We start from the raw sequence: 25,279 nt of genomic DNA, 5'->3' as shown, positions 1-25,279 counted from the left end.
AAAATAGATGGAAAAAAACCACAAACAATTAAAAAACTTTCTCTCCAATTATGACGATATTTATGTAAGAATTATTAACTTAAATATTTTCAACTACAGTAAGTTCCACCCAGTAGCACAGATCTGCCCACACACTGCAGTCTCTCCATAAACTAAATTACTGAGTGCAATTAAGAGTACAAGATTTTGCTTACAGCTCAACCTGCTGTGGTTAGGACACTCAACTTTACAGTAATAGCAGACATCTTCAGGGAAAAAAACAAACCTTATTACTACAGCATATTTAATATACTCAAATTTGGCAGATAGTACACTTATAGTTGATTTCAAATACATTCCTCATGTATATTCAGAGTGACAAAGATGAGAACCTTCCAAAACCTTTCTACAAACCTTATGTTACTGAGACACATAACTCCTCAGAGACAAATGGAGTATCTGAAACAAAGACCAAAGCCCCTAAGATAAAAAATTCCTTTCAAAAAGTAAACACATTGGCTCATCTTCTACCTCCCATAAAGGACACCGCAACAGGAAAGAGAAGAAATTTTTCTTTAAACTTCTAAACTACAACACAGAATGAAGGGCAGTGAAGTTTTTCGTACAAAAAGGCTATGACAAGAAAGCCCAAGAGTAACAGTGTGCTTTCGACAAATTTTCTTCCGGCTGCAAAATCAGCTTTTGGCTTGATATTTTTGTTTGTCACCGTTGTACATTTCAGGGAAAGGCAAAACTAATAATTTTGAAATTTATGAAGGAAAATGGTTCAGTGTTATCAACTTTTGCCCACAAATCAAAATTATGGTAGGAGCATCATGATCAAATGGAAAATATCTAGATTAAAAGGGGAGGAGGTTTCTTGTAATGAAACCTACTTCAAGTGTCAGTTGAAAATCCACAGGAAGTAACACCTCACCAGTCTTATAAGCAAATGTTATACAACACATCATTGTGGCAAAAACGTTACCTCCCCCTTCCAAGCTGGAAGTTGCCAGAACCTAGCGGACAGATGTCTGGAAGTGCTAAACCAACTTCTGACATCTTTAGTGTTTTCTCCAGGTGCAAAGATTTCTAATTATTCGGTTAGAGCAGTGTAATGCCTAGCTTTAAGTTTTTAAAGATTTGAAAAGGTGCAAAAGCTGATTTTCCACTCTGAGTAAAAAATAAGCTATGTGGAAGGGATTTGCAGGTTCTAAGATCATGAAGGGCCAAATGACCCAAAACACGAGGTTCAGTTCAGTAATCACAGGTAATACTTCCTTTATTTAAGGTATCCGTTTTAAATGCAAGATAGTTTTTCATTATTTTTACTTACCTGTGTGAAGTTGAATTTGTATAGAACTGATAATGCCAGGTCTGGATAACTTGCCTTAGTTTTAAAAATAAGCCACAATTCTGTCTAGAGGTGCTCCTTATGCTATGAAAAACCTGGGATGTTTCAAAGCACTGAAAAGAACGATAAGATAATGATATGCTTGTCTTCCAAATGGATTGGAACAAAGATTATTTGATACTTTAAAAAAACCAAGCAGTCCAGGCTGTTCCTGAGCAAAACAATGAAGTGACTAATACAGAATTATGTGAAGTCTGAAAAAAATAAAAGCAACAATCAATGAAATCTCAAGGGGGCCCAGGGGGACACCAAAACCAAAACCAACACAGTCGTAAAAATAATTCAACAATTCTTTGGCAATATTTCTAGTTCCAGTCAAAGATAGTTTAATGACTGTTTTCTGTTTAGTAAGTCAGTTCTACAAAAATTCAGTGTAACAGTATTCAGAACAGTAAAATCTATAGTATAGAAGTGAAGGGAATTGTTTATATTCTACACCAAATCTATTCTAGATAACTGATACTGTCATCTATGGTTGGCAGAAAAAGATAGTATTTTTAGATTATAAAGCTGATAGCAAGAACAGGAATGGCGAATAGAAATTAAAACCAGATTAAGACTTTTTTTCACTGGAATTGTAGTACATTGAGCTTTATTTTACTATAATCTATTTTTAAAAATTATTTTCTGTTGTGTAAAACTTGAGAAGCAAATTCACACTAAGTTGAAAAACTTAACCTTAGAAACAAAAACTGAAAGCCAAAAAACCTTGAACCATAAACCATTAGTGCCTTTTCTGCAAATACAAAAGAAATCTTCTTGCTTTCATTTATCTCCATACTTAGTATAAGACTTTCTAAACTAATTATTGGGAAGGAAGAGGGAGAAGGATTTATTTTTATTCCTAGATTAAAATTGAAAGGGAAAGCTAAAGGGATGACATCCTAAATCAAAATCCCTCAGCAGAATGAGATTTCTCAAACGCTGACCCAAGTCAGTTCACTTCTACAGCGATGATTTTAAGTCTTATCATGTTTAAACAGGTTGATAAATTAATACTATTTATTTATAAAGAAAATAAAATTGATAAAATTACTTTACGAAATTCTAAGTATTTATTTTAAAATGTTATTTTGTATATTTATATGAAATTATGACTGTAGCTGATCTGTAACTTTAATATCACATTAAAAATATAACAGAATAACACATTAAAACATTCCGCTAAAAAAAAAACAACCTGTGTAGGATAATCTTTTGGACTTGTTTTTTGCCACTGTTGTTAACTAGGAGAACCCTAGAGAACTAGGGTACCAGAAGTAATATCAAAGCCACATGCAACTGTAAACCAGTATGAAACAAAGAAATGTATATATAAACCAAAGTGAAAATATAGCATTTTTAGTAATTTAGATTATTTAGTAAATTAAGCACAATTGATCTACACATCAAAGCTATGCACAAATCCAAGCACTCCGGAAATAAGAACATGTGTACTGTGGTTCAAAGCCAGTATGTGTTTGTAGCAGATAGCTAACTGTACACAAGGGTCTACTGAAAGCCCAGTAGTCTAAAATGGCTAGCGCCATACAGAAACAGAAGGAATTTTACAGGCCATGCTCTCTTAACTGTAGCCTAGTCATTCAATGTAAAACTGTTGGCCAGGGACAAGACATTCAGAAGCAACTATGAAAATGAGTTTAGAAAACACCTACAAAGACACTGAAATAATTTAATCTAACCACTTTATCAAAAATTCAGTTACAATGGACGAGATCCCTGGGAAAAACAAACAAAACTTAACTACACATAAAAGGTTATCAAGGCCATTCCTCTCGGTAGGATCATTTTAGCTGTATTATTTGTAACACTTGTCTGTCATATCTGTTCTTAAATACAGGCATGAATATTCCATACTCTCTGCACACAGCATATTTCAGTGCTTACAGAATTTTCCATGTATCATCTAAATATTCCTTGCTACTCTTATTTCTTATTAATACTGTATATAGAGATCAGTGTGCTTCTGCTTTGCAGTTCTCAAGAAATTACTCCTTAATCTCATTTCTGTAAGAAATTTCCTGTATTTCTATCTGCTTGCCTCTGGAGTTTGATTTATTACCTCACATATTTCTTGAAGCTGGCGTCAAAAACTGGACATAGGTATGGCCTACTGGACTTTGAGAGAAGCCGACAGATTATTCCACAAAATTTTCAAATAATACTCCTACATTCCAGCATATCAATTGCCTTTTTGGCAAGACTGTGATATTGCCTCGTGTTCCATTTATTTTTTGGCTATTTTTCCCCAAGAACTGCTCCCCAGGGGAGGAGGAAATAGCATGCAGCATGTTCCATTTTCAATAGCAGTGAACTGTTAATGTGGCACATACCACACCACGAAATTCAAGCAAGTGGTGTTGACTACTGATGGCTTCCCAGCTTAGCCTGTGGGCTGCCCTCAACCCCAGACACTAAACCTTTGCACTAAGTGCAAAGTCCTCAAATCTATGTCCTGGGAACCTCAGCTTACTAAATAAAGCACCTGTCTCACTCTCCAGAGGATATGAACAACTGCAAATCCATGACATGACCCACCTTAAAGGAAATGGGATGCCTCAATGAGTCATAAGTGCTTGCCAACAGGTCCTGCACTAAGCATCTAACAGGTTCGAACCTACTTCATGGAGCGTTCTTACCCGACTAATTCTCTTACTTCCCAGCAGACAGAGCATCAGTGCCACATGCCTGTGTCCTATGTTCAGCAGTAGCAGTCATTTTTCGCCGCCTTAGTAGCTGGTGCAGTGCTGTGGTTTTGACTTTCAGCCTGGGAATAGCGCTGATAACACCGATGTTTTTAGTTGCTGCTCAATAATGTTTAGTCTGACCAAGGACTTTCTGAGTCTCATGCTCTGCCAGGGAGGAGGGGAAGCTGAGAGGAAGCAGAGACAGGACACTTGACCCAAAGTAGCCAAAGAGGTATTCCATACCACAGCACATCATCCCCAGTATATAAACTGGAGGCAGTTACCCGGAAGGGCTAGATCACTGCTCGGTCGGGCTGGGTATCGGTAGGCGGGTGGTGAGCGGTTGTATTCTCTTCCCTTGTTATTTCCCTTATCATTATTATTATTGGTGGTAGCAGTAGTGATTTGTGTTATACCTTAGTTACTGGACTGTTCTTATCTCAACCCATGGGAGTTACATTCTTCTGATTCTCCTCCCCATTCCTCCACGAGCAAGGGGGAGGAGGAAGGGGGAGTGAGCGAGTGGCTGCATGGTTCTGAGTTACTGGCTGGGATTAAGCCACAACAGCCTGCATGTTCGTAACACAATGCAGTGCCATCTCTCATACTGAGAAATATCACAAACACCCTCAGGTTAGGTAGCTGCAGTCCCTCACCAGATCTGGCCTACAGTGTCAGACTAACATGCTTTTTCATTGCACAGGGAAAATGCAATATTGCGAGGTTCTTTAATATCGCAGTCTAAGGCATGGAAAAAAAAAATCTCATGGCTTCAGGATGAACAGAGCTTTTAGGTTTAGAAAAATGATGTTATTATTCTGTATAACTAGTTACCTGAAGAGGTCATAAGGATTGAAATAAACATCTGAAATAAAGCCATCTCTTCAAGGCTTTAAATCAACAGTCTCACTAAATATACATTAAAGGAATGATCAAGCAAAGTTCAAAGTAGTTCAGACTAAGACTCATCTGGCTATAGGTATTCACACTCATATTCTGAATCAACAAGGAACTCTCACAATTAAAACAAAATCTTGTGACAGACGCAGCTACAGAACAGGAAATACTTGTGAAGAGCTAGCCATGCTTTTCAAGATTCTATAAACTGCCCCATATACTAAATAGCCAATTGAAGTGATCAAGAAAACCACTTCATCGTTTTCCAGCAAAAGAAATACCAGCATTACCACTTCTGATATGTGCTGATGTACGTTAAAACTCAATTCTTCCACCCCCAGGCACTTGCGTGATGTCTCAGACAGACAGGAAGTATGCACATGGTTTCATCTCTGGTTACAGCTCAACTTATCATAATACTAATTTTAAAAATACACTGTATACCACTCAGCAACAATCTGTTCACTTCTTTAGTTTAAAAAGCTCAACTGTTGCAGTCAGTCCCCACTTCCTCTCAATAAATTATCTAGGCCAAAGCTGGCTGCCTTGTCCTCATATTCATTGCTATGAAATCCTGCAATCTTGTGGCTATTACAGCTTTGGTTTTTTTAGCCTCAAAGGCATCCCATTATAATGGATTAGAATTTCATAATGCATTTTTCTTAGTACTTACAAAAAAAAAAACCTGGTAACATAGCTTGTAGTTAATACAGTTGCTTATTAGATTTCTGAAACTGCAATATTCATAATGGTTTATCTGTTAAAGAGAACAGATGGAATAGCCCTTTAGTTAAACATGGTAGGGGAAGAACAAAAATGGGGGATATTTAAAGAAAAAGGAATACGATTTTCAGTGAGAAATTACTAACATACACAATTTCTGTGGTATTCACCACCTAAAATACAAAACTACCTAAGAATCAAGATATGAATGTCCTGATAAACTGTATGAGTTGACAAAATAACAAGCAGCAGAGCATCATAACAGCCTTGAATGCTATAGAACCAATAGGAAACCGCTAAAAACATGCTTGAAGACCTAACTGGTAAAAAAATAACTATATGGCTTCTTCATGCTAGAAATCTAATCCAACAGAACTGTTCTTAACAAAAGTTGCATTCATTTATTTGTTGTTTGTTTGTTGTTTTTTTTTTTTCTCAGTAACTTTGAATGATCATCAGGATGTAGTTTTGATCATTATGCAAATATTAGAAAACCAGTCTACTTAAAAGGGCTGGATCAATTCAGTCCTTTATGAATAAAGCCAGGAATGCTAGGATAAACATTCTAAGATACCTGTCTACCTGCAGTAAATAAAAAAAGCATCCATCAAAAATAAATCAAATAAAATGGGTTTAAACAATCCAAGATGGTGACAGACACTACCTATTGCAGCAATAGTTCTTAATTTCTGGAACTGTGGGTGGTGTGTAGGAGGGGGAGGTATGTGCTGCTACAGTATCACCAACAACAGTTAAATTGATAGTGTGTTCTTTCAGGTTTCTTTTGTGAGTTGAATTAACAAGTCTCAGGTATAAAAGGGGAAGGCCTCGGCCCTCCAAACTCTAATCTACATGCCTCTCCTTGACCGTCCTCCCTTTTGCAACAGTTCTGGTATGCTTTTAATTAAAGGCTGAAGCAATTCAACTCATGAATTCAACAAATGGCTAGTTTTTGTTACTTTTGCGAAAATAGTTTCCTCCACTTTAGTGAGTTGAATCATTTCACTAGAAGATCAAACACCAGAGTTAAAGTAGAAGAGGAGAAAACAACTGGTAAACTATCAGTCTGCTTCAAACTACAACATGAAGTAGCACCCCATAATCATTGTTTAGAATTTGTAATGTTATTGCAAAAAAATACAGAGATTTCAAAAACTAGAAAATAGTCTTCTTCCTCACCATAGCATTTTCTGTATTTACCCTTTCATTGCACTAGATTTCTAACTTTTCTTTTTCAAAATACTAAAAATTAAATGTATGAAGCCACTAGCTGGATGAGGAAGATGACATTTATACCATGCTACTCTATTTATGTATTTATTTAACTAAATAAGCTAAGCATCTCCTCCTCAAATGATCCTTTAAACTGGGTTTCATGCCTGAACACGAGTCAGAGATCTGGGCATTTAAACAAACAGCTTTCAGCCCAACATCTCCACTAAATCCCTGAAGTGGCTTTAAACTGGCTAAAAGCACTTCAGCACTGGAGTATATGCAAGGTCAAATGCAAGTCTGCATTCAAAGTCTAATCTACTTGGATAGCACTCAAAAAAGCAGTTTATGTGAAGTTTTATATCCGCTGCACAATATTTGCAAACAAAGCAGGTATTAGCTTTTCCAGTGAAACATTTTTTTTTACAGATTAAAAAAATACTAATTCAACTGACCGTTCTGTAGGAACAGACTGAATTTTGATGTTTATAGGAAACTAACAAAGCACAATTACCACTGCATAACAGAACCAAACAAAATATTTTTGTTCATCTGTTTTTGTAAAGTCCAATCTTAAACTGAGAATTAATTTCAAGATTAATTTAAAAAATTTCAATTTTTCCACAAAAGAGAAACTTGGTTTAATTCAATTTATAAATGGGATCAGTCCTGTCAAAAATAGCATGTTTGGTTTAACCTCCCAGAAAGTGTGATACTTAATGACTGGCCTACAGAGAACTTGTACCAAGATGATGACCCAGTTTTGAAACAATTTTTAAAAGGCCTTCAAGGAACAGAAATCTACAGTACGACAAGAAAGCTCTCCAGACCATACAGCTGGACAAGCAAGACTCCTCAGAACAAGTCACTGCTTTGTACAGGGAAGGATAAACCTAAACTCCATTAAGCTTAACAGCAATGGCAGACTAAAGTGCACTGGATCCAGAAAACCTGAGTTTCCCGTTCCATCCATAATGACGAAGAGATCAAAATATGAGAAAACATATTCTTTCAATAGTCTCATACTCGTGTGTGGATTTAACCCAGGAAGTCTATTAGTACTGTTTGACACAGCACATGCACTCTAAGACACACTCCAGTTACAGAAATATGACTATGCAGACTTCCCTCCCCATTCACAGAGCCTGATACTGCTACTAAAAAAGTTCAACCGAAGGAAGGCTTAATATCGCTAAAGATAATTTCTGCTCCTCTGGCTTCTAGTTTCTTCAGCAAAATTCAGACTTCGTGGAGATAGTCATCTAAGTCCCCATTTCAACTACATTAAAAGCGTATAGCAAAGGTATCCTACCTATAGAAAAAAAGTTATGTTCTCTCCATCAATTTGCCTTTAGCTTTTCCAAACAGGCTGTTTTCATCTCATATAAAGTGTAGTGTCAGATTCACCAAGATCCAAACACAAGAAACAGCCTAAACAGTCAAACAGGCACTTGAGAACAGTCAAACCAGGCTCTCTCCTTCACTATCCAGGGACTTGCCCTGTTGAACTGTTCTCAAATTTCTCCACTGGCTTCAGCAGATTCAGCATACACAGACCAATAGTCTTTCTTCCTTTCTAGCTCAGTGCCAGAAATAACTTTTAAGATTCACATTTTGCAAACCAGCCAAACTCAAACATTTTTTTCATTTGTTTTGGGTTTTGGACTATCTTTGAATTTAACTAGAGATACACTAATCCCTAGAGTTTTCCCTAAGTCTTAGCGTAAGCAAATCCTTATTCGGAACATTTTGGCAAATCTTCACTCTTGGTCTAAACTAACCTTTTACTCCTAGTCAGTAACCTGCTATTCTTCAGTCTCCAGGGGAAAACGTTAGCAAAACACATCTCATTTGAGTAAAATAACTAATACATTAAGACTGCTATATCTTGGCTTAAAAATCGTTAGCTCTTATATTTGGCTTTCCTGGAATTCCCTATGCCACAATTATGCATTTGAAACAGCTAATAGAATAAAACTGGAACGAAATTCAAAAGCAAGCTAGCCAACAAACTGAGCCTTTTAAAGAACTGCAGGTAATTTCTAGATATTAAAATATGTATGTGTGTGTTGGGGGCTGTATATAAATAGATGTCACCCTGACCACTATTACTTTTGCAGCATAAATTTTGGAAAGTAGAGATCAGAAGTATTATGCATTATGGGTGTATCTATACTGGTCTGTTTACAATGCATTTTGCTTAATACATTCTAGATACATTTTTCAGTGCCCTGTGTGTTTTTTCCTTTTACACTTACATATAGATTTTTCTCCCCAAGCTTCCTATGAAGAGGATTCTTCTAATAAACTATTATTTAACATTACATTAGTTAAGATACAAATATGCAAAACATTAGTAGTACCTTAGTCTAGCAGAGGCTATCTTTTTATGACATCTGAAGTAGTCTTGCCACCCTTGTACTGCACGCCCTACTACAGCATACATTTGCATAATATTTTTCTTTATCAAAAGATAATACATCTCTCAGTATAGTCAATTCTTCAGATTTGCGTCCCAACAAAAAAGGGGGGCAGGGAAGAATTTAAGGTATCTACTACTATTATGTGTGCAAAGGAAGGGGGAATATATATATACACACAAATAAATATGATTACAAAAGGATGGTTGTATTAGATGAAGCTTTTCAATATACTGATTTTCCTATGAATTCTAGTGGAGCTGTAGTTCTCTGAATAATGAACAGACCTACCAACAACAAGCTTGCTTGGCTTAATTATATCCTCACATCTCCTTAGAAGCAAGCTACAGAACCAACAGCACTGCATTAGACACTCAGAAGACAGATTTTTTTGAGTCAGGCATGTGCAAGATTAAAAAGAAGTGAAGTATTAGCATGACTATACACGTACTTGCACTACGTACTGAAACAGATTCAAGTTAAGCTTAATCTGCCACTACAATAAAACGGTTGGTTAAAACTATAGAAAGCTCCCAGTTCAAAAGAGCAGACAGTAGATCAGTTAAGGTTGCATCTATGTAATCCACACAACCCATTATCTGAGCCTAGAAGAAAAAAAGGACATTATTTTCTACTGAATCTACTGGTGTTTTCTTACTCACATCTATAGGGCCACTGTTGACATACATCTACATCCTTGCAGAATATAGATGCCTTAACTAAGCTGGACACTGGGTAGCTAGGACAGCGCAAAAATTAGTACAGTGAGTAATTAATCTGAAAAAATTACCATAAATCATAACTCATACTGACAAGCAGACTATTTCCATATTGGCTCAGGTATCTCTGCACAAGATTGCATTGTAAACTTCCCAAGTGAAGCAGCAAGTAAGCAAACCTGAAGTTATCCCAACAAAAGGCACAACGTTGCTTTCCCAAATCGTGGCACAAGGCAACCCATACCTCAGACCTAGTTGAGCTACTATGACTGAAATCAAACTTGAAGAACCTTGCTGTGGCAGAATATTCTACTGATAAACTTTGTTTTCACTAACATAATTTCTGCCAGAAAAACATAGACAATTATTTTTCAGAGGGCACTTTTCTTTCACACACATAGTTCCTCAAACTGTTAAGTTGTAACTCCTCCTCCCTTCCCTCCCCCTAAGCTGTGATAAGTCGACAGCTTATCTGCATATCCCACCTTTCCCCAGATTAACAGAAAGAAATGCCAGGACTACATCTGAAGGAAGACATAGTTAATTCAGTACAATTTTACATGGGGAGGTGGGGGGGAAGTTATGACCAAAATCTTAAGTTCATAATTATTCCCTGAGCCAGTTTTATAAGTTTCTTAACTTGCAGGAAAATAATTGATAGCTTGTGGAAACCTAACAAATACAAGCACACATACAAACTCCTCTCCCATCTCAGTGCATTTTCTGAGAATACTATTGACTAAACATTCCTGCATGGTTCAGTAGCAAGTGTATAACAAGAAATTTCTCTTTTTCATTCCCCTACACAACAGCATTCACTTTCCAGAGTTCTCTAGCTAACTTAACAGTTCAATATTTAAGCTTTAGTTTTGTGAAAGGAAGTTTGGGGGGAAAAAGAGGTAAATATAATCAATATGGCAGAAATCCAAAGCAGAGACACAAGTTTTTCCTGTTCAACTAAGTTCTATTTGAAAACCAGTGGGAGGTGTCCCTGCCATGGCAGGGGGGTTGGAAGTAATACAGATGTTTAAAAAAGAGAAATTAGCAGCTGAAGACAAGTTTAAGAGGAAATTTGTCAAGTGCTGCATAACTATGAATAGTTTTAACATAGTTTAGATGTGCGCTACACAGGAAATGAAAGTGTTACTATAATACTCTAGGGAATAAGAGCATTATAAAAGCAGCTACTATTCAGCAAGGTTACCTTTCAAAAGTTAAAGGACCTGAGCTGTTTATTTCCTACCTTTTATCCAATTTAACTACCCAGAATGCTTCAGTTCCTTTGGCTACTCATTGCTGCACCTGTTTCCAAAACATCTTCAGCTGGCTTAGCCTGTGACTAATGGCAGCCATTTCCAGGGAAGGGCTATTTAAGGAAAGATCCTTGCTCTGATTCCACAAAACTCCTCAAATATTCAAGAACAGAAAGTAAAATTTTTGAAGCTGTGTACGTCACACAAGACTCTATTTGCTGCTTTCAAGTTTGCTGAAGCTATTCTGTAAAGCCCAGCGTTTTTTCTTAAAAGACTTTAAGCCTCTTATGCTAAAACATTGTTTTTTAGCCTCTTTTCAAAAAGTAACATTTAGGATTACGAAAGTGAAAGAGAAAATGTCTATCCAAGTTTTATGTGGCAGTTTTCTGTACATCAACAATTCTACAGCTACTTTCTGCTTGAAACCCCCTTCTGTTCTCAAAAGTTCAACAAAAGGCATCCCAAGAGGTCTTCCATGCCCAAGACAATGCAGCATTCTGACAATGACTATCAATACAATATCAGTGTCTCTGTCAAGTCAGCAGGATATAGTATCAACTACATATGTCAATGAAATTCTAATTAATTATATTTTTATGAGCAACGTTTTTTTTTCCCCGAAGCCTTAAAGAGAAATTCTGAAGTGCACAGCTTAAAGAATAAACTTACTCTTCCAATACTACTGCATGACTGATCAGCTCATTGTAATATTTACTTTCACAGAAAGATTGTGCACCACCACTGCTGGAAGCAGAACACCCAGCTGAAGAGTTCACCCTGGCCCTTCTAAGCAGTTCATATGTGCCCACATACTTGTTCGAGTACTTGGCTGGAATGTCATTTCAGTGGGCACAAAAGCTGTATTAAGAGAAACTGCCAGACAAACGAAAAGATGTCGCTGTTCCTTTCAGACTAAGGAATTTTCTTGTAAACACAGCACAGTCCTAGCAAGTGCAGTAAAGATATACAGCTACAGCAATAAGAAGAGTTCTGGAACTGTATCTGGGTATGTCTAGAATCAAGCACCTGAGGTTTACCATTTTCTTTCTCTTTTTTATTTTTACTTTAAACATATATATTTTCATGAATATCATAAAAGATTATTTGCTTCCTCAAGATTCCAACTAAGTAACTACAATAAACACAACTAGAGAAACTTGATCAGGCCAACTCAAATATTTTTATTCCACATAATAGATGCAATGTTTGATATTTATTGTCAGACCATAATTAAGATTTTATTACACCATTTCAAATGTTCAATTATATGCCATTGCACAACAAGTTATTCCAGTCAGACACATGTAGGATTGTTCTCTATTTTAATGCAACATAGAGTAAGTATTATTTTCCTGAACTGAAGTCAGTGCTACTGAAGAGATATAAATAAAAACATTCCACTCGTTTAAAGCTGACCTATTAGCACTTGAGTTGCTATCCAGCTGCTACCGATGCCGTGTACATTACCAGAGAAAAAAGTCTGTCACAGCGGGACATACATCTATCTCTATCACTGATATACTATTATTACGCTGTCATTAAAAGAGAATTTTTCTTGCAATATAGAATGTAACAAAAGCAACTCACTTTATTCACCTCTAACAACCTGAATCACTCTACATTAGTAAGTGTACATATAAATATATACTCTGTATTATCCAAGAAAAGTCAATGTGCAAGAGATTTATTTTAATACAGTGAAATAAGTTTAACTTATCAATCCACACATTTTGACTAGCATCAGGCAAAGTCAACTGAAATCGGAATATAGCTTAATACCCGAAGAAGGTTACGAACAAAGAAAAACTGAATTACTGCAGACAGACACCTCACATGCATATTAATACTTTCTGAAGCTTAATATTACATTATTCCAGGGAACACAGTTAAAATAGCAGCCTCAGCAGCCCAATTCCAAAATGGATAAAGAATGGTAGAATATATTTGCAGTGTGACTCTGTGCAGGCCCCAGCCCTTGTATCCGATACTGTCCATCATGAGATGACACCATCTTTTGTACTACTTGTTTAGGAGTGTAAAAGCTGCTAATGTCTTTTACATTGTCTAACAATGCAGGAAAATACACACAAAATTTCTCAAAGAAGACAAAGACAGTGCACAGTTACCCACATGATGTTCTATGGATAAAGCATGTGGATTGTCATTGTAAAGTTCTGGAAGAGCACCTCAGAATAAATCTGCATTCACAAAATGAAAATGACAAAGTTGAATGATTGTCTCCATTTTTATCTCTGTTCCAGGCAGCAAGGTATTGGTACATATCATACTCTAATTTTTAAACTACAGTGCAGTCTTAATTATGCTAAAGTACTTCACCATCTCCCTTGATGCACATCTAGCATGACAATTTGCTAAAGAAATTAAAGTGGAAATTTATGAAGTTATTACTGTGTGTTAAAAAAGCTTTTATATTTATGGAAGCACAAAGATTAAGAATTACATATATTTTATTTCTAAGTTTAGTGATGTAATTTGAGGTAACATGCACTTAGTACTACAGAAACACTTATCTTTCAATATGCAGGGCAGCAAAGTAAGTTAAAAAGTGAAAATATATATTCCATTAGAAATTCCTGAATTCTGAAATACTGGTATAAATAACATGTACTTATTTCCAAAATGTCTCAACCCCATGTTATTTCTCACAGAAAAAGAAGTTACATTAACCTAAGTGTCACAGCATTAACAGAAAGATTAAGCTAACGCTCTTTCACTTAAACACTCATACAGGATATTGAAAAGCCCATCTTTCATCATTAGAAATTAAAGCATTCTTTGCGATCTAAAAAGAATGTATTTTCCATTTATCTTTAAGAAAACATGAAGTGGACTATTTTAAATGTAGAAATAAGATTTAGCATTTGCAAGCTGCTGCTGAAAGGATAGCTGAAAATCTGAAGGAAAAAAGTCACAGTGGATCAGGTTGCCCTGCCACAAACTGAAACACTTTTTTTTTCAGATCAGAAGAGAATGTGAACAAACAAACAAAAATACTTCCTATTACATTATTTGTTACCAGCTGAAAAGATACAATTTGTTCTGAATTTTGCATAAGTCAAATCCCATTCCCTTGACCTTAAAAAGGATGGTGTAAACAATGAAGAACAGTAAGTTTGAAGGGCATCTTAGAGGGAAAGGATCCCACACAAATGAGAACCCCAGTTCTTGGAAAGGAAGATAAACATTATCCAAATTTCTGCATCAACTTTATGATAATAAGCAGAAAATGTCATATACACCTTAACTTTACCTTCTACAACTGGCATTAACTCGTGACTGTCACTGGGTCTCCACTAATCCATCCACAAATATGCGAGCCTTCTTAACATACAAAGAATCAAAAGTTTGACTTCTATTCCCTTTGAATTCCTTATCAAAGTAATAGTATTGTTTCCAACTCTTTTAATTTGGAATACACAAAGAACAATTGCTTCTTTTTTCCACTGGTAAAAATACCTAATGTCAGAATGTATTAATTTAAGCATTAGTTACATAAAGATTGTCACCTTTACAGGATAGAAATCTAGTATTTATAAGTATTTTTTTCTGCAGAAAACTGTAATACTAACTGTTTTTCTAGTCTGGGGGGAAAGAGACATTATTATTAATTGTATTCTTTCCAAGTACTGAGTAAGAACTTGGAGGAGGCAGGGAAGTAAAGCTTATGTTGGCCTCCGTAGAAAGCATTTAAAACACTTTTGTTTTTTGTGTCCAACGTCATCTCTTATTTAAAACTTCTTCATCTTTTGAACTTCAAATCAATGTTTATCACATCAAAAATTAAATTTTATTCTTCCCCTTCAAAGAACAGCATCAATTCCACTTGATGTTTTCATTCAACACCTTCTAAAAACCATGGACTTCAAACCTGCAGAGAAGTGCAGTGTTTTAGCTAGTAAGTGAGCCTAGAAAAACCTCTATGGCAATTTCACGTGTAGACAGTTTACCAAATGTTTAGCCTAATGACTGCAAACTGCTAACTTGGCAGAGGAATGGGTAGGAACGCGTGTTCACAAGCAGTTTAAACCAATCCAAATAAGTTCTATGCACTTGTGCTTTCCTCTCCTTCCTTCCTCCGCCCCAACGTTAGGGATCAGCCAGGTCAGAGACTGGGTGCAACTGTAGAGTATATGTATCTGTTGTTAATTTCAGTTTGATTCAGTCCACCCTGTGACCACACGAATGGTCTGCTGGCCAAGGACAGCAAGAATAAACAGCCATGAGTGGAAGAAGAAGACAAGGCTGTATTCTTTCACGATCATACAAGCTTAATTTGACAAACTACTTATGAAACCAAATCCTTCACTGTAGGTTGTTGCGGGACAAAGCAACAGATAGAACAATGAGAAGAACAGCAAACTCACTCTGCTGCCCAGGAACAGTGTTATTTATCAGTTAATCCAACCTGGATGATCGGCTCTGCAACACAGCCCTTCAGAAGTTTGCATTCACACTTAAATGACAACTGAGGAAGGCTGTCTCTGAATAGCATACTCCTTAAGGGGGTCTACAAATGTCACCATCAAAGACTATGTAATTTAGGAGTTTTGGATGCTTAAAGGTGTTTTCTTTGGCATACTGACTACCGTCTTCACTCCAGAGCACGTATGGGCTCAAAGATAACAGCAGTGGAGAACAAGTAACTCCAGGTTAACTACTAAAGATGACTACTGCTTTTGCTCCCTGTAAGGAAAATGCCTTCTCATATTTCGGTACTACAATGTTTCTGATTAGGTCGTAAGAGAAATCTTCTTCATAGCGCTCCCCACAGGTTCAGCAAAACCCAAAATAGTACCCCACATTCAATTAATGAATGTACACTCACTCAGGAAGTCACTGTCACACAGTGGTCGAACATAATGCAGTCAGGTCACCTCAGTCCTAGTTTCTGCAGGTAACTCAGCAACACCCTCCACCGCCCTTGCTCTTCACAGCTGCTGCTCCAGAGCTTGCTTACAAACAGTTCTTGCTAAACAGGTCATGACTGCTTCATACACTGCCTTCCAAGCCAAAACAAACAAAAAGAAAAAAAAAAGCACAATAGTGCTCCACTGAATTTCCTCCCTGGTTCAAACAAATCTTCAGAAGGAGAATAGATGTCTTGTCAAGTATAGAATATCAAAGTGGCTTGCTGTGTTTTCCATATTTGAATTCCCTGAAATATCCTCTCATCTGGTCACCCCATGTTAGCAAAAAAACCCAGAAAACAAACAAAACCCCTAACCACCGACAGTTATAATTTCCCATCAAAACCTTTTAAAAGAACTATTCTAACACTTATTAAATCACCAGCATTTAGCTTATGCATAGGGCTATAGAATTTTCCTTAGCTCCCTGGAGGCCTCTTGAAATCTTCTAGAACTCTTTAAAAATCCATTCCATGCACACACAAATACTCAGCAAGTGGAAGTAAGCAGAGTAACTGGAGAATGCTGGAAGTGCTACATAGAAAAGGCAGAAAAGAAGTATTTGCTACTGAAGCATGTCAGCTAAAAAGCAAGCAGCAATACATACAAGCCCTGACTTACCAAACTTCTCAACTGTGACCTGAATCATATTTAAGGCAAAAACTGTTCAAGAACCATGTTTATTCAGATTTGTACCTTTCTGTAAAAACAGCTGAAGTGCCCATTATAGTAAGTAGAACTGCAGAGAACCTACTACTGTGTTTCACGGCAGGTTAACTGCTTTCAAGTAAGTACAAACTGATAAATAATCTAGCATTTGGATGGCTCTCTATCACATTAGGATACCAGGAATATTTAAGCTCTGGATTTTTCTGTAAACTTTGTTACCTTTTTCAAGTCAGGAAATCTCAGATTCCCTTTATTTTTATCCTTCAGCCTATTATAAAAGCCTGTGTTTGTATGGAAAATCTGTGTATCTCTAGGATTTAAACAACATTTTGAAACCACGATGTAACAACAAATCATTCACAGTATCATTTCTACCTTTCTCAAAGTTAGCCTTTCCTTTTTTTTCAGTTTACATGACCAGCAAAGCATTCAGATAAAGTATTTGACAGTGACTGTGAACTTTAATACCTCAAAGCCATTGCATTTTGGTTTGAAAGACTTCTCAGGTACAATGCAAAATTTCTTTGCAAACACAGGCACACAATGTGTACCACAGTATGCTTCTGCACTATATGCACACAATACAAAGCAAACTGAATAACCATCTCAAAGTGTTCTAACAAAGATACGCATATTCATTATTCTGTCTACTAATATTTTTCTTAGACAGTGTCCTGACACAATAGTCGTGCTGCGGTGAGACTTCATCCAAAAATCCTTCACCAAGTTTGAAGATAACAATACAGGCAACTTAACTTTTCTAATGCTCAGTTTATTACATCTTCTCAGTCCAACACAGCCTTTTTTCTAATAGATTGTCTAATTAACTTTGAGTCTATATCAACACACTGAACTACTGAACAGTCACCTACTAAACATGCAGATTGAAGTTCAAGACTTCCATGTTGCTTAGCCACTTGGTAAAATATACGAAGATGGGCATTTAAGAAGTGCAACTAACCAATTTCAAAATAACATAGATTATTCCAGTATGACTTGTAATCTCTTGGTGCAAGTGGTGTTTGCTTTCCTTTCTACATAATCATGCAAGCATGAGGAAGTTAGTAACTGCCTCTGATCACTTGTTCAAACTGAAACATCAGGACAGAATTCAAGAAAATACTTTTCCATAATACAAAAACAAGTTACAGGGGAAAACCACCTCTTAAGACTTACCTGTTCTCCTACCAGCAAAAAAACTAATGGTACTCTTCCTTTAAAATTGTCCGTTTCTGCTGTAATTCAGTTAACCAGAGAGTGAAAGGTCACTACATTCCATGACAGGTTTCCAGCCTGCCTAAGAGCAACAGGACTTTTCGTTGACTTGTGCTCAAAATCGGAAATTAGTGACTGCAAAGTTTACTAGATATTTTACTCTTGTCCTCTGCCATAGTGGCAGAGAATATGAGGAACAGACTGACTGGCTATAAAGGAAAGCAGTTACAGCATCAGTGTGCATCAGTGATGTCTGCAGATAGCTAGAGAGGTCACTGGGAAAGACTAATGAAACCAAAATTCAGGATGAAGTAAAAACAAAAAGAAAAGTCCATCATAAACTGTATACACGGCTTCCTTCATTTGTTAGTGTGGCAGCTTTGAGCAAGCACTTGAGAACATCTAGGGCTACCACACAGAGGTTATCTATGACCACTAAATATTTCGTATTTTACAGACTAAAAATATTTACATGCAAGTAGCATCAAAACATTTAAACAATCACTTCAGATCACTAAATGCACATTGCATTGCTCTAGCTTCTGGGATATCCACTATTTTTATCTCCAGTCAGCAGTGAACTTTTTACTACAGTGGATATATTACCCTCATTCACATATTTAAATATCAAGTGATAGTTAAATGTTGTGATACATATTAAAAATCTCAGGAGCATTTACAATAGTTCTGAGTTCAAATCACTGGTGAAACTGAGCTTATGTTTGTTTCTTTCTTTAGAAGCAGCAACTCTGCTTTCCTGTAGTTTATTTCCTGACTTTGGAAAAAAAATAGAAACAAACTATAATAATGGTTTTATATATATTGCTGCCTACTTAATAGGTTGTAATCTGATGGCACACTATTAGTTTTTAAATAATCAGATTCTTCCTGCCTCTGAAGCATACTTAATGCAAAAAGATCTTATGCAGAAAGTGCCCAAGTTGAACAACAAAAAAAAGCTTCACTACAACATACAAACTGTCCTAACCATTATCTATACACCTGTATTAATTATTATCAGAGGTCATTCGACACAGGAAAGTTCCCAATTTAGTAGAACGTAACAATAACAAGCCCAATTATGTCAAGGCTTGAATACTTCTTGTAAGACGTACTTCAAGACTGCCTTCAAGTGGTCTTTGCAGTCCATGGGAGGACTACTTAATAGTTACTAGCTTATACAAAGGACTTTATTTACCTGGATTAAGTTGGGTTACTGCAGGGAGAACAATTACACCAACAGCTTTGGAGGTAGTAATCTCTCAGCAGGCAACCCACCTCTGTGTCTCAGAGGGTTCCAAAATTCAAGAGCATGAGTGACTTACAGCCTTCTCTCAATACGACTTGGTGCTCTTCCTAAATATACCTCACTGTGTTTTACAAAGAATGAGAAACATTCCGTCTATGCTACACAGATGGGAAAAATGAGTCAGTAGAGCTAAATGAGTTACTCAAGCTTACCCAAAGAGACAAAGATACTGACAAGGAACCCAGTGCTCTATGCACCAGAATACACAACCCTCTGCACCTCAGAGAATGACCAAGGCATAAATCAAAACAGAGGCCTCAATCATGCAGTCAGCAGCAAGTCTGTAGTCAGCAGACTCAAAGTAAGATTAGGCCTTAAAGCATTAAATCCTTTACATACTGAAATGTCCTTGAGGCATATTCCTCCAATAACTTAGAAAATAAATGCACATAAGTATACAGTCGTATTTAAGCAGTATCTTGATTAGTACAGTTAATGGTACCTTGTGGTGGTATGAACAGACACCCAGCTATTCTTTTAAGCACTCTCCCTTACCACTTCTTATTGAACCATCTTGTATCCTTTTAAGCTTAGAAAATAAATTAGAAATTTAAGCCAGGCAGAGAACAGTATTACTCCTAAAATCTTAAAAATCAGTCTTGGTTAGACTGTTGGATCTTAGAAATTTCTGTTGAGCTACAATTCTGTTAAAAGTTTCACTGTAATAACTAAAGCTTTGACGTAATGACTTGCAGATTAACCTCACTTAGCATTAAAGGGCACAGTAAATAAAGGTAGTGGGAGTTATCTCAAGCATATGCAAGTTTAACACAACACACACACACACACTGCAAAACCTGCAAACTTAAACTTAGCATTTGAACACCCTGGCAGAATTAGTCCAGCTTTACAAATAAATAAAAATGCAACAATAGCACAAACCTTACAAAAGAGTAAGTAAGCTGGGAGCTTTTCCCTAAATATGGCTCTCTTAACAGGTTTCTGTGTTTGCTCCTTTAAATTTAAGCATTTGCTACACATTCAGTTCAGCCTGAAGAGGGGCTCTATCACTATTTCACAGAACACTCTGCATCCCACTTGTGATCAAATATCCTCATCCTCCCAACTGCCTATCTACATATTTATATGACTCTATAACTACAGTATCTGAACCTAATCTCTATGGTAACTTCAAGATTTGTTTACATGGAAAAAGAATATTAGAAACGTATGTAAATTTAGCTGTCATTTAAATAAGTGCTTTTCCTTCCGGGGGAAAAAAGCTCCCTACGCTGCCTCCTATTTCTTTTTGCTTCCATCTCCTGCATCCCCACCTGGCAATGAGCCACATTTGGAAGGCTCCCTATCATACTACTTCAACAACCTGTTGTTGTAAATTCATAACTAGTTTACTTCTAATGAGAAAGATGTGCAGTATCTTAGATCTTAACACTTGTTAAAGAAAGATCATAGCGAAGGAATTTAAAGCCTGATTTTATTAAAGATACTGTCATTAAGTCACCAGAGTAAAAAACAAAAACATGCCAGACCTTTAACAGCTATACCAAAAGACTTAGTTTGCTGCTCAGCAATTCAGATCAATCTAGAAATTAGAAGTCTGTATCATTTCCAGCACTGAATATAATACTAGGTACACATTTTACATAACACTCATTCACAGACATTAGGTACAACTCTGATAGTGCAAGACCCTCCATACAGACTGCTCTTTTTATTAATAACAAAGAGATGATGCATTACACGTTTGTAATAGTTCTTTTTTTTATAAGATTTACAGGTTTTTTAAATGAGATTTACTGCTGCCCAGCAGGATCAGGAGCTGAATTACATGGGGGTCATGATAATATAAATGGCAGTTTGAGCAAGACATGTAAGCAAAATGATAAAAAAATCTAACAAAGCCAGTTGTTACAAACTACTTTTTGGTACACAGGTCTTTGCTATGCACGGAAGAGATCATTCTATTCCACTGATACAATTTTTTTTACAAACCTTGCATAATATGATGGAAAATAAATACTCTAGAAAGGTCTAAGATAAGAAAAATGAGCATCAATGAAGTATGTGAATTCTACACAGCACTGAAAAGAAAATTGGAACCTGTTTGAAAATCTTTCTGCACCTTACAGCAATCATTCCACTGCAGAGAATCTCTTACATGCACCCCCTCCCTGATCATATCAAGATTATTCATTCAACAAAACTCCTACTGATGAACAGAAAGTACGTAAATCTACCATTTACCCTCTATTCAAGTAAACACGGTTGTATAGCCAGCATTTCCCCTTCCTTCCCCCCCGCAACGGTACTTTCTCAAGCTGGGTGACTGTCCCCTTCTCCTCCATGAAGCAAGCTCGGCCCAGGCAGCCATGTCCTTATTCTCCTACAAACAATGTTTCTGAAGGAGAACAACCCCTGCTCAGCGAACTTAAGAGTTTCCCTCGGCATAACGCGGTGAAGCAAAGCCTGCCTCACCAGCAGCAAACGAGCTAAGGCACCGAACGCAGCAGTGGGGATGAAGCAGCCCGCAGTCTGGATCTGCACCAGAGCCTCGCCTCGCACCGGGGTCGGGACAGATGGACTGACAGATAGGACAGCATTTGATCGTGCAACCCTCCCTTCTTTCCCCTCCCAGCCACACAAGCGACTGTTTTACCTTCATGATGAGCTCAGGCTGCGGTAAAAACCTCGACAAGGGCTGAGCGGCCGAGGCTGGACCTGGAATTTAAAACAAAGCGCTAAGGCACCGCACCAGGCGCTCGCACCGGGCGGGGGGAGGGGAGGCAGTGATCGGAGTGGGGGCTCTGAGCTCCTCCCGAAACTCCCCTTTTCCTTCCCCGGATCCCCCCTTTCTTCCTGGTTAACCCCCTCCCCTCGTGCCTCGGCCGCTGCTACCCCTCCGGCTCCCACACACCGCGGCTTCCCCTACACTCGCTGCCATTGACGCCATTTCTGTCAGAGGAGGAGAAACTTGCCACAACAACAACCCACCCCCAGCCGCCCCGGCCGCCGCGGGGGGAAGGCGCGGTGGCAAGAGGCGTCCCCGGGGCGCTGCGGCCCCTCCCCAGGCACCCAGCGGCAGGAGGGGATCCGCGGGGGTCCCAGCCTTGGGGATCCCCCCTCCCCACTTTACCGCGGGAGCCGGAGAGAGAAAGGGAGGCTCTTCCTCCATTGTACGAGGAAGAGTGCCTGTGTGCGCAGCGGGAGAGCGGGGTGCCGATAGCAGCACATACACCTACCCCCCCCGACACACACATACGCTTTTGTAGGGGCTGCGGCTCCGGATCGCGGCGGCTCCTCCTCCCCCTTTCCCCCCCCCTCCCAAATAAAGGAAAGCGCTGACTCCGCGGCAGGAGTTTCAGCAGCAACAGCCGCAACTCCCCGGCTCGGCGCAGCGGGTCCGGGCGGGGGGAGGGAGGGCGGGCGGGCGGGCGGGAGGCGGCGGGGGGGAAGAAAAGGAAGAAAAGAAGAGAGCGGGGACGGGGAAGGAGGGGGGCGGGGAGAAAGGGGCCCGACCTGCTCGGCGGGGAGACAGAACGTGTGTGTGTGTGTGAAGGAGGGGGCTCCGTCCCCTCCCGGCGGAGACGGCTGAAGAAGCCGCCGGCCCCTCCCGCACGCAGGCGGCAGCCGATCTCCCTCCCCCCCCCACGCCGCCGCTGGGTGTTTGCGGGGGGAGAAGGAGGATCGGCGAGTCCCGCCGCAGTCTCGCTACGAGGAGAAAAACAACCGTCCCCCTCCCCCCGCGCGTACGCCCCGCCGCCTGGCCCCGAGTCCCCCCGCCCCGGAGCACCGCGCCACCTCCCCACCCGCCGCCGGTAGGGCCGGGGGGGGAGCTCCTTCTTCGGCTCCGCGCCGTTACCTTTGTTCCGCGGTGCCCGCCCGCCCGCCCGCTACTCCCCCGACCCGGGGCGGGGGGGAGAGAAGGGAACGGGGCGAAGCCTCCTCTCAGCTCCGGGCCCCCTCGGCCCCTGCTCAACGCTCCAGCAAGGCTCTGCTCGCGGCGGCTCCGCGCGGCGGGGCCGATCCGTCCTGCGCGGACCCGGCGGTGGCGGCGGTGACTGCTCGGCTCTGAGCCTCTCGGTCCCCCTCCCCCTCCCACACCGACTGACTGACGGGCGGACGGGCCGAGGCACGCCCCTCTCCCCGCCTCCTACATTGGGCCCCGGCCTACAGAGCCCGCCCCTCCCTCATCCCCATTGGCCTCCGCGTCGGAAATACTGACATCATTCTTCTCCACCACGATGGAAACCGAGGCCCGGCGCCGCGGGGGTTCATGGGTCACGCAGTTCCCGCTCTGCGCCTCGCTGGACCGAGAGGTGGCGCGGCGCGACGGGCTGACTACGCCTCCCAGGGCGCACCGCGCGCGGCCGTCGCGAGGGGACGGGGCCCTGGCCGAATGCTAATGAGCGGAGGGGGCCAGGCCGGCGCCTGCGCAGTGCGTCGCTGGTGGCGCATTTTCCCCCAACAGGGGAAGGTGGCGCCCGGCGTAGCGGAAGGGGGCGGTATTCTGGCTGTTGCCACTCGTGGAACGAAGGCTGCTTGGGGGAGCGGCTCCGGCTGGCGGCGGAGGCGAGGTGAGCAGCGGCTGGCCGGGATGGGGCCCCGCGCCTGCCCGTTATTTGGCCGTTGGTGGAAGGTGGTGCTGTCGCCGCCTGGCGCGGGGGCTTTTCTAAGAGGAGCCGGTCTTTCTCCCCCCCCCCCGCTTTCGCGGGGATGGGCGGCAAGAGCGAGTCTGTCTGAGGCAGGGGGGGAAGGGAAGTGGGTCCCGCGGCCGCTCCGCCTAGGAGGGGTTGGCAGGCTGCCCGGAAAGGGGCTGAAGGGAAGGGGGGCCGGCGGCCTCCGTTAGTGCTGGGCGGCGCCGGCGGGCGGCGGCGCTGTTGCCGGGGCGGGCTGACTGGGCTCTCGGGAGCTGGGGCTGCGCTGGCCTGGCGGCGGGCGGCGCTTGCCTCCTTGGCGGAGGCCGAGCCCGGTTGCCGGCAGCGCAGATCAGAAAATGGGGGTGGACAGCGGGTAGGGGGAGCGAGGAGTCCGCAGCTCTCGGTCTCACTTTATGTAAAATGGCGCTGGTGAGGCTGGGCTGCTTGCCTTGGCGTTGTGGGAGTAGCTGGAGAGGCTCTGCCGCTTCCTTCGCGGTTACGTATCTATTCTATGTCGAACTACGAAAAATGAACCCTATGTCCGTTGTGTTGGCTATCGTGTGTTGGGCAGGGGTTAGACATCTGCGAGCAAGGTAACAACTTCACCTTCTTTGTGAAATGTGAGTTTTCATCGCCTATTGCAGCGATTCAGAAGTAGTCACGGTTTCTGCCGACTCGTTTTCTACCCTCGGATCAGCCTGAATCTTAAAATCCCTTCCTGCCTGCGTGCAGTCACACCATAGTGCGAGGGCTTGGGCAGCCCTGGTATTGTTGTCCGGCTGCCATAGCGTTCATGGTCAATTATGTCTGGAAATCCTGTTAAAATCGAAGCACAGTTCCAGCAACAGCATGTTTTTGCTGTTCTAGCGTTAGTGTTGAAATGGTAGCTGTGAAAAGCCGCTTGTTTACTCAGCTGCATCTTCGAGGAAAGTGAATGGCTATCATCCCACAGATGGGAAGTTGTCTGTCTTTAAGTTGAATACAAGATTTTGTTCGGTGTCAGCCTAGGAGAGCTTGTGAAGAGGACTCTACTAATTAGAATGAGAATGTGGACTATGGTGACAAGAATCCTGTCCAAATAACGGTTGGATTAAGAGCCTTGATAGCCTCTTTGAAACAATACACATTCGCAACAATGTCTGTGTATTCCTGAAGCAAACCTTCTCATTTCTGCGCTCACCTCTTTGGGGCTTTTCCACACACAATGGTTACAATGAAGCCAGTGTCTCGGTGCACTAAATTCTCTGTTGGAGAAG

The 25,279-nt window shown here is 40.4% G+C and overlaps 2 protein-coding genes across 18 annotated transcripts in view; one reads left to right on the top strand and one right to left on the bottom strand.

Annotated features, from left to right (window-relative positions):
* Positions 1-23,540, bottom strand: part of ARID4B (AT-rich interaction domain 4B) — an 88,564-nt gene extending 65,024 nt beyond the window's left edge. For 2 of the 3 annotated variants that reach the window (XM_080615736.1, XM_080615735.1), the window contains exons 1-2: positions 23,246-23,540; positions 22,043-22,104 (exon numbers count right to left, since the gene is read on the bottom strand). In XM_080615736.1, the coding sequence (XP_080471862.1) occupies positions 22,043-22,048 (6 nt within the window). In that variant the 5' untranslated portion in view covers positions 22,049-22,104; positions 23,246-23,540. The remainder of the gene's footprint in view (positions 1-22,042; positions 22,105-23,245) is intronic. The other variant, XM_080615734.1, reaches the window with a different exon arrangement.
* A 263-nt stretch (positions 23,541-23,803) lies between these two features.
* GGPS1 (geranylgeranyl diphosphate synthase 1) overlaps positions 23,804-25,279 on the top strand; it is a 53,275-nt gene continuing 51,799 nt past the window's right edge. For 2 of the 15 annotated variants that reach the window (XR_013956623.1, XM_080615696.1), the window contains exon 1: positions 23,894-23,960. The gene's annotated coding sequence lies outside the window, so the exon portion shown is untranslated. Of the gene's footprint in view, positions 23,961-24,515; positions 24,617-25,279 lie in introns of those variants that run through there. The other 13 variants (XR_013956621.1, XM_080615691.1, XM_080615690.1 and 10 more) reach the window with 11 other exon arrangements.

The sequence above is a fragment of the Psittacula echo genome, assembly GCF_963264785.1.
Source record: "Psittacula echo genome assembly, chromosome: 4".
NCBI lineage: Eukaryota > Metazoa > Chordata > Aves > Psittaciformes > Psittacidae > Psittacula > Psittacula echo.
The sequence above is the reverse complement of the archived record's forward strand: the minus strand, read 5'-3'. Positions and strand labels throughout refer to the sequence as shown.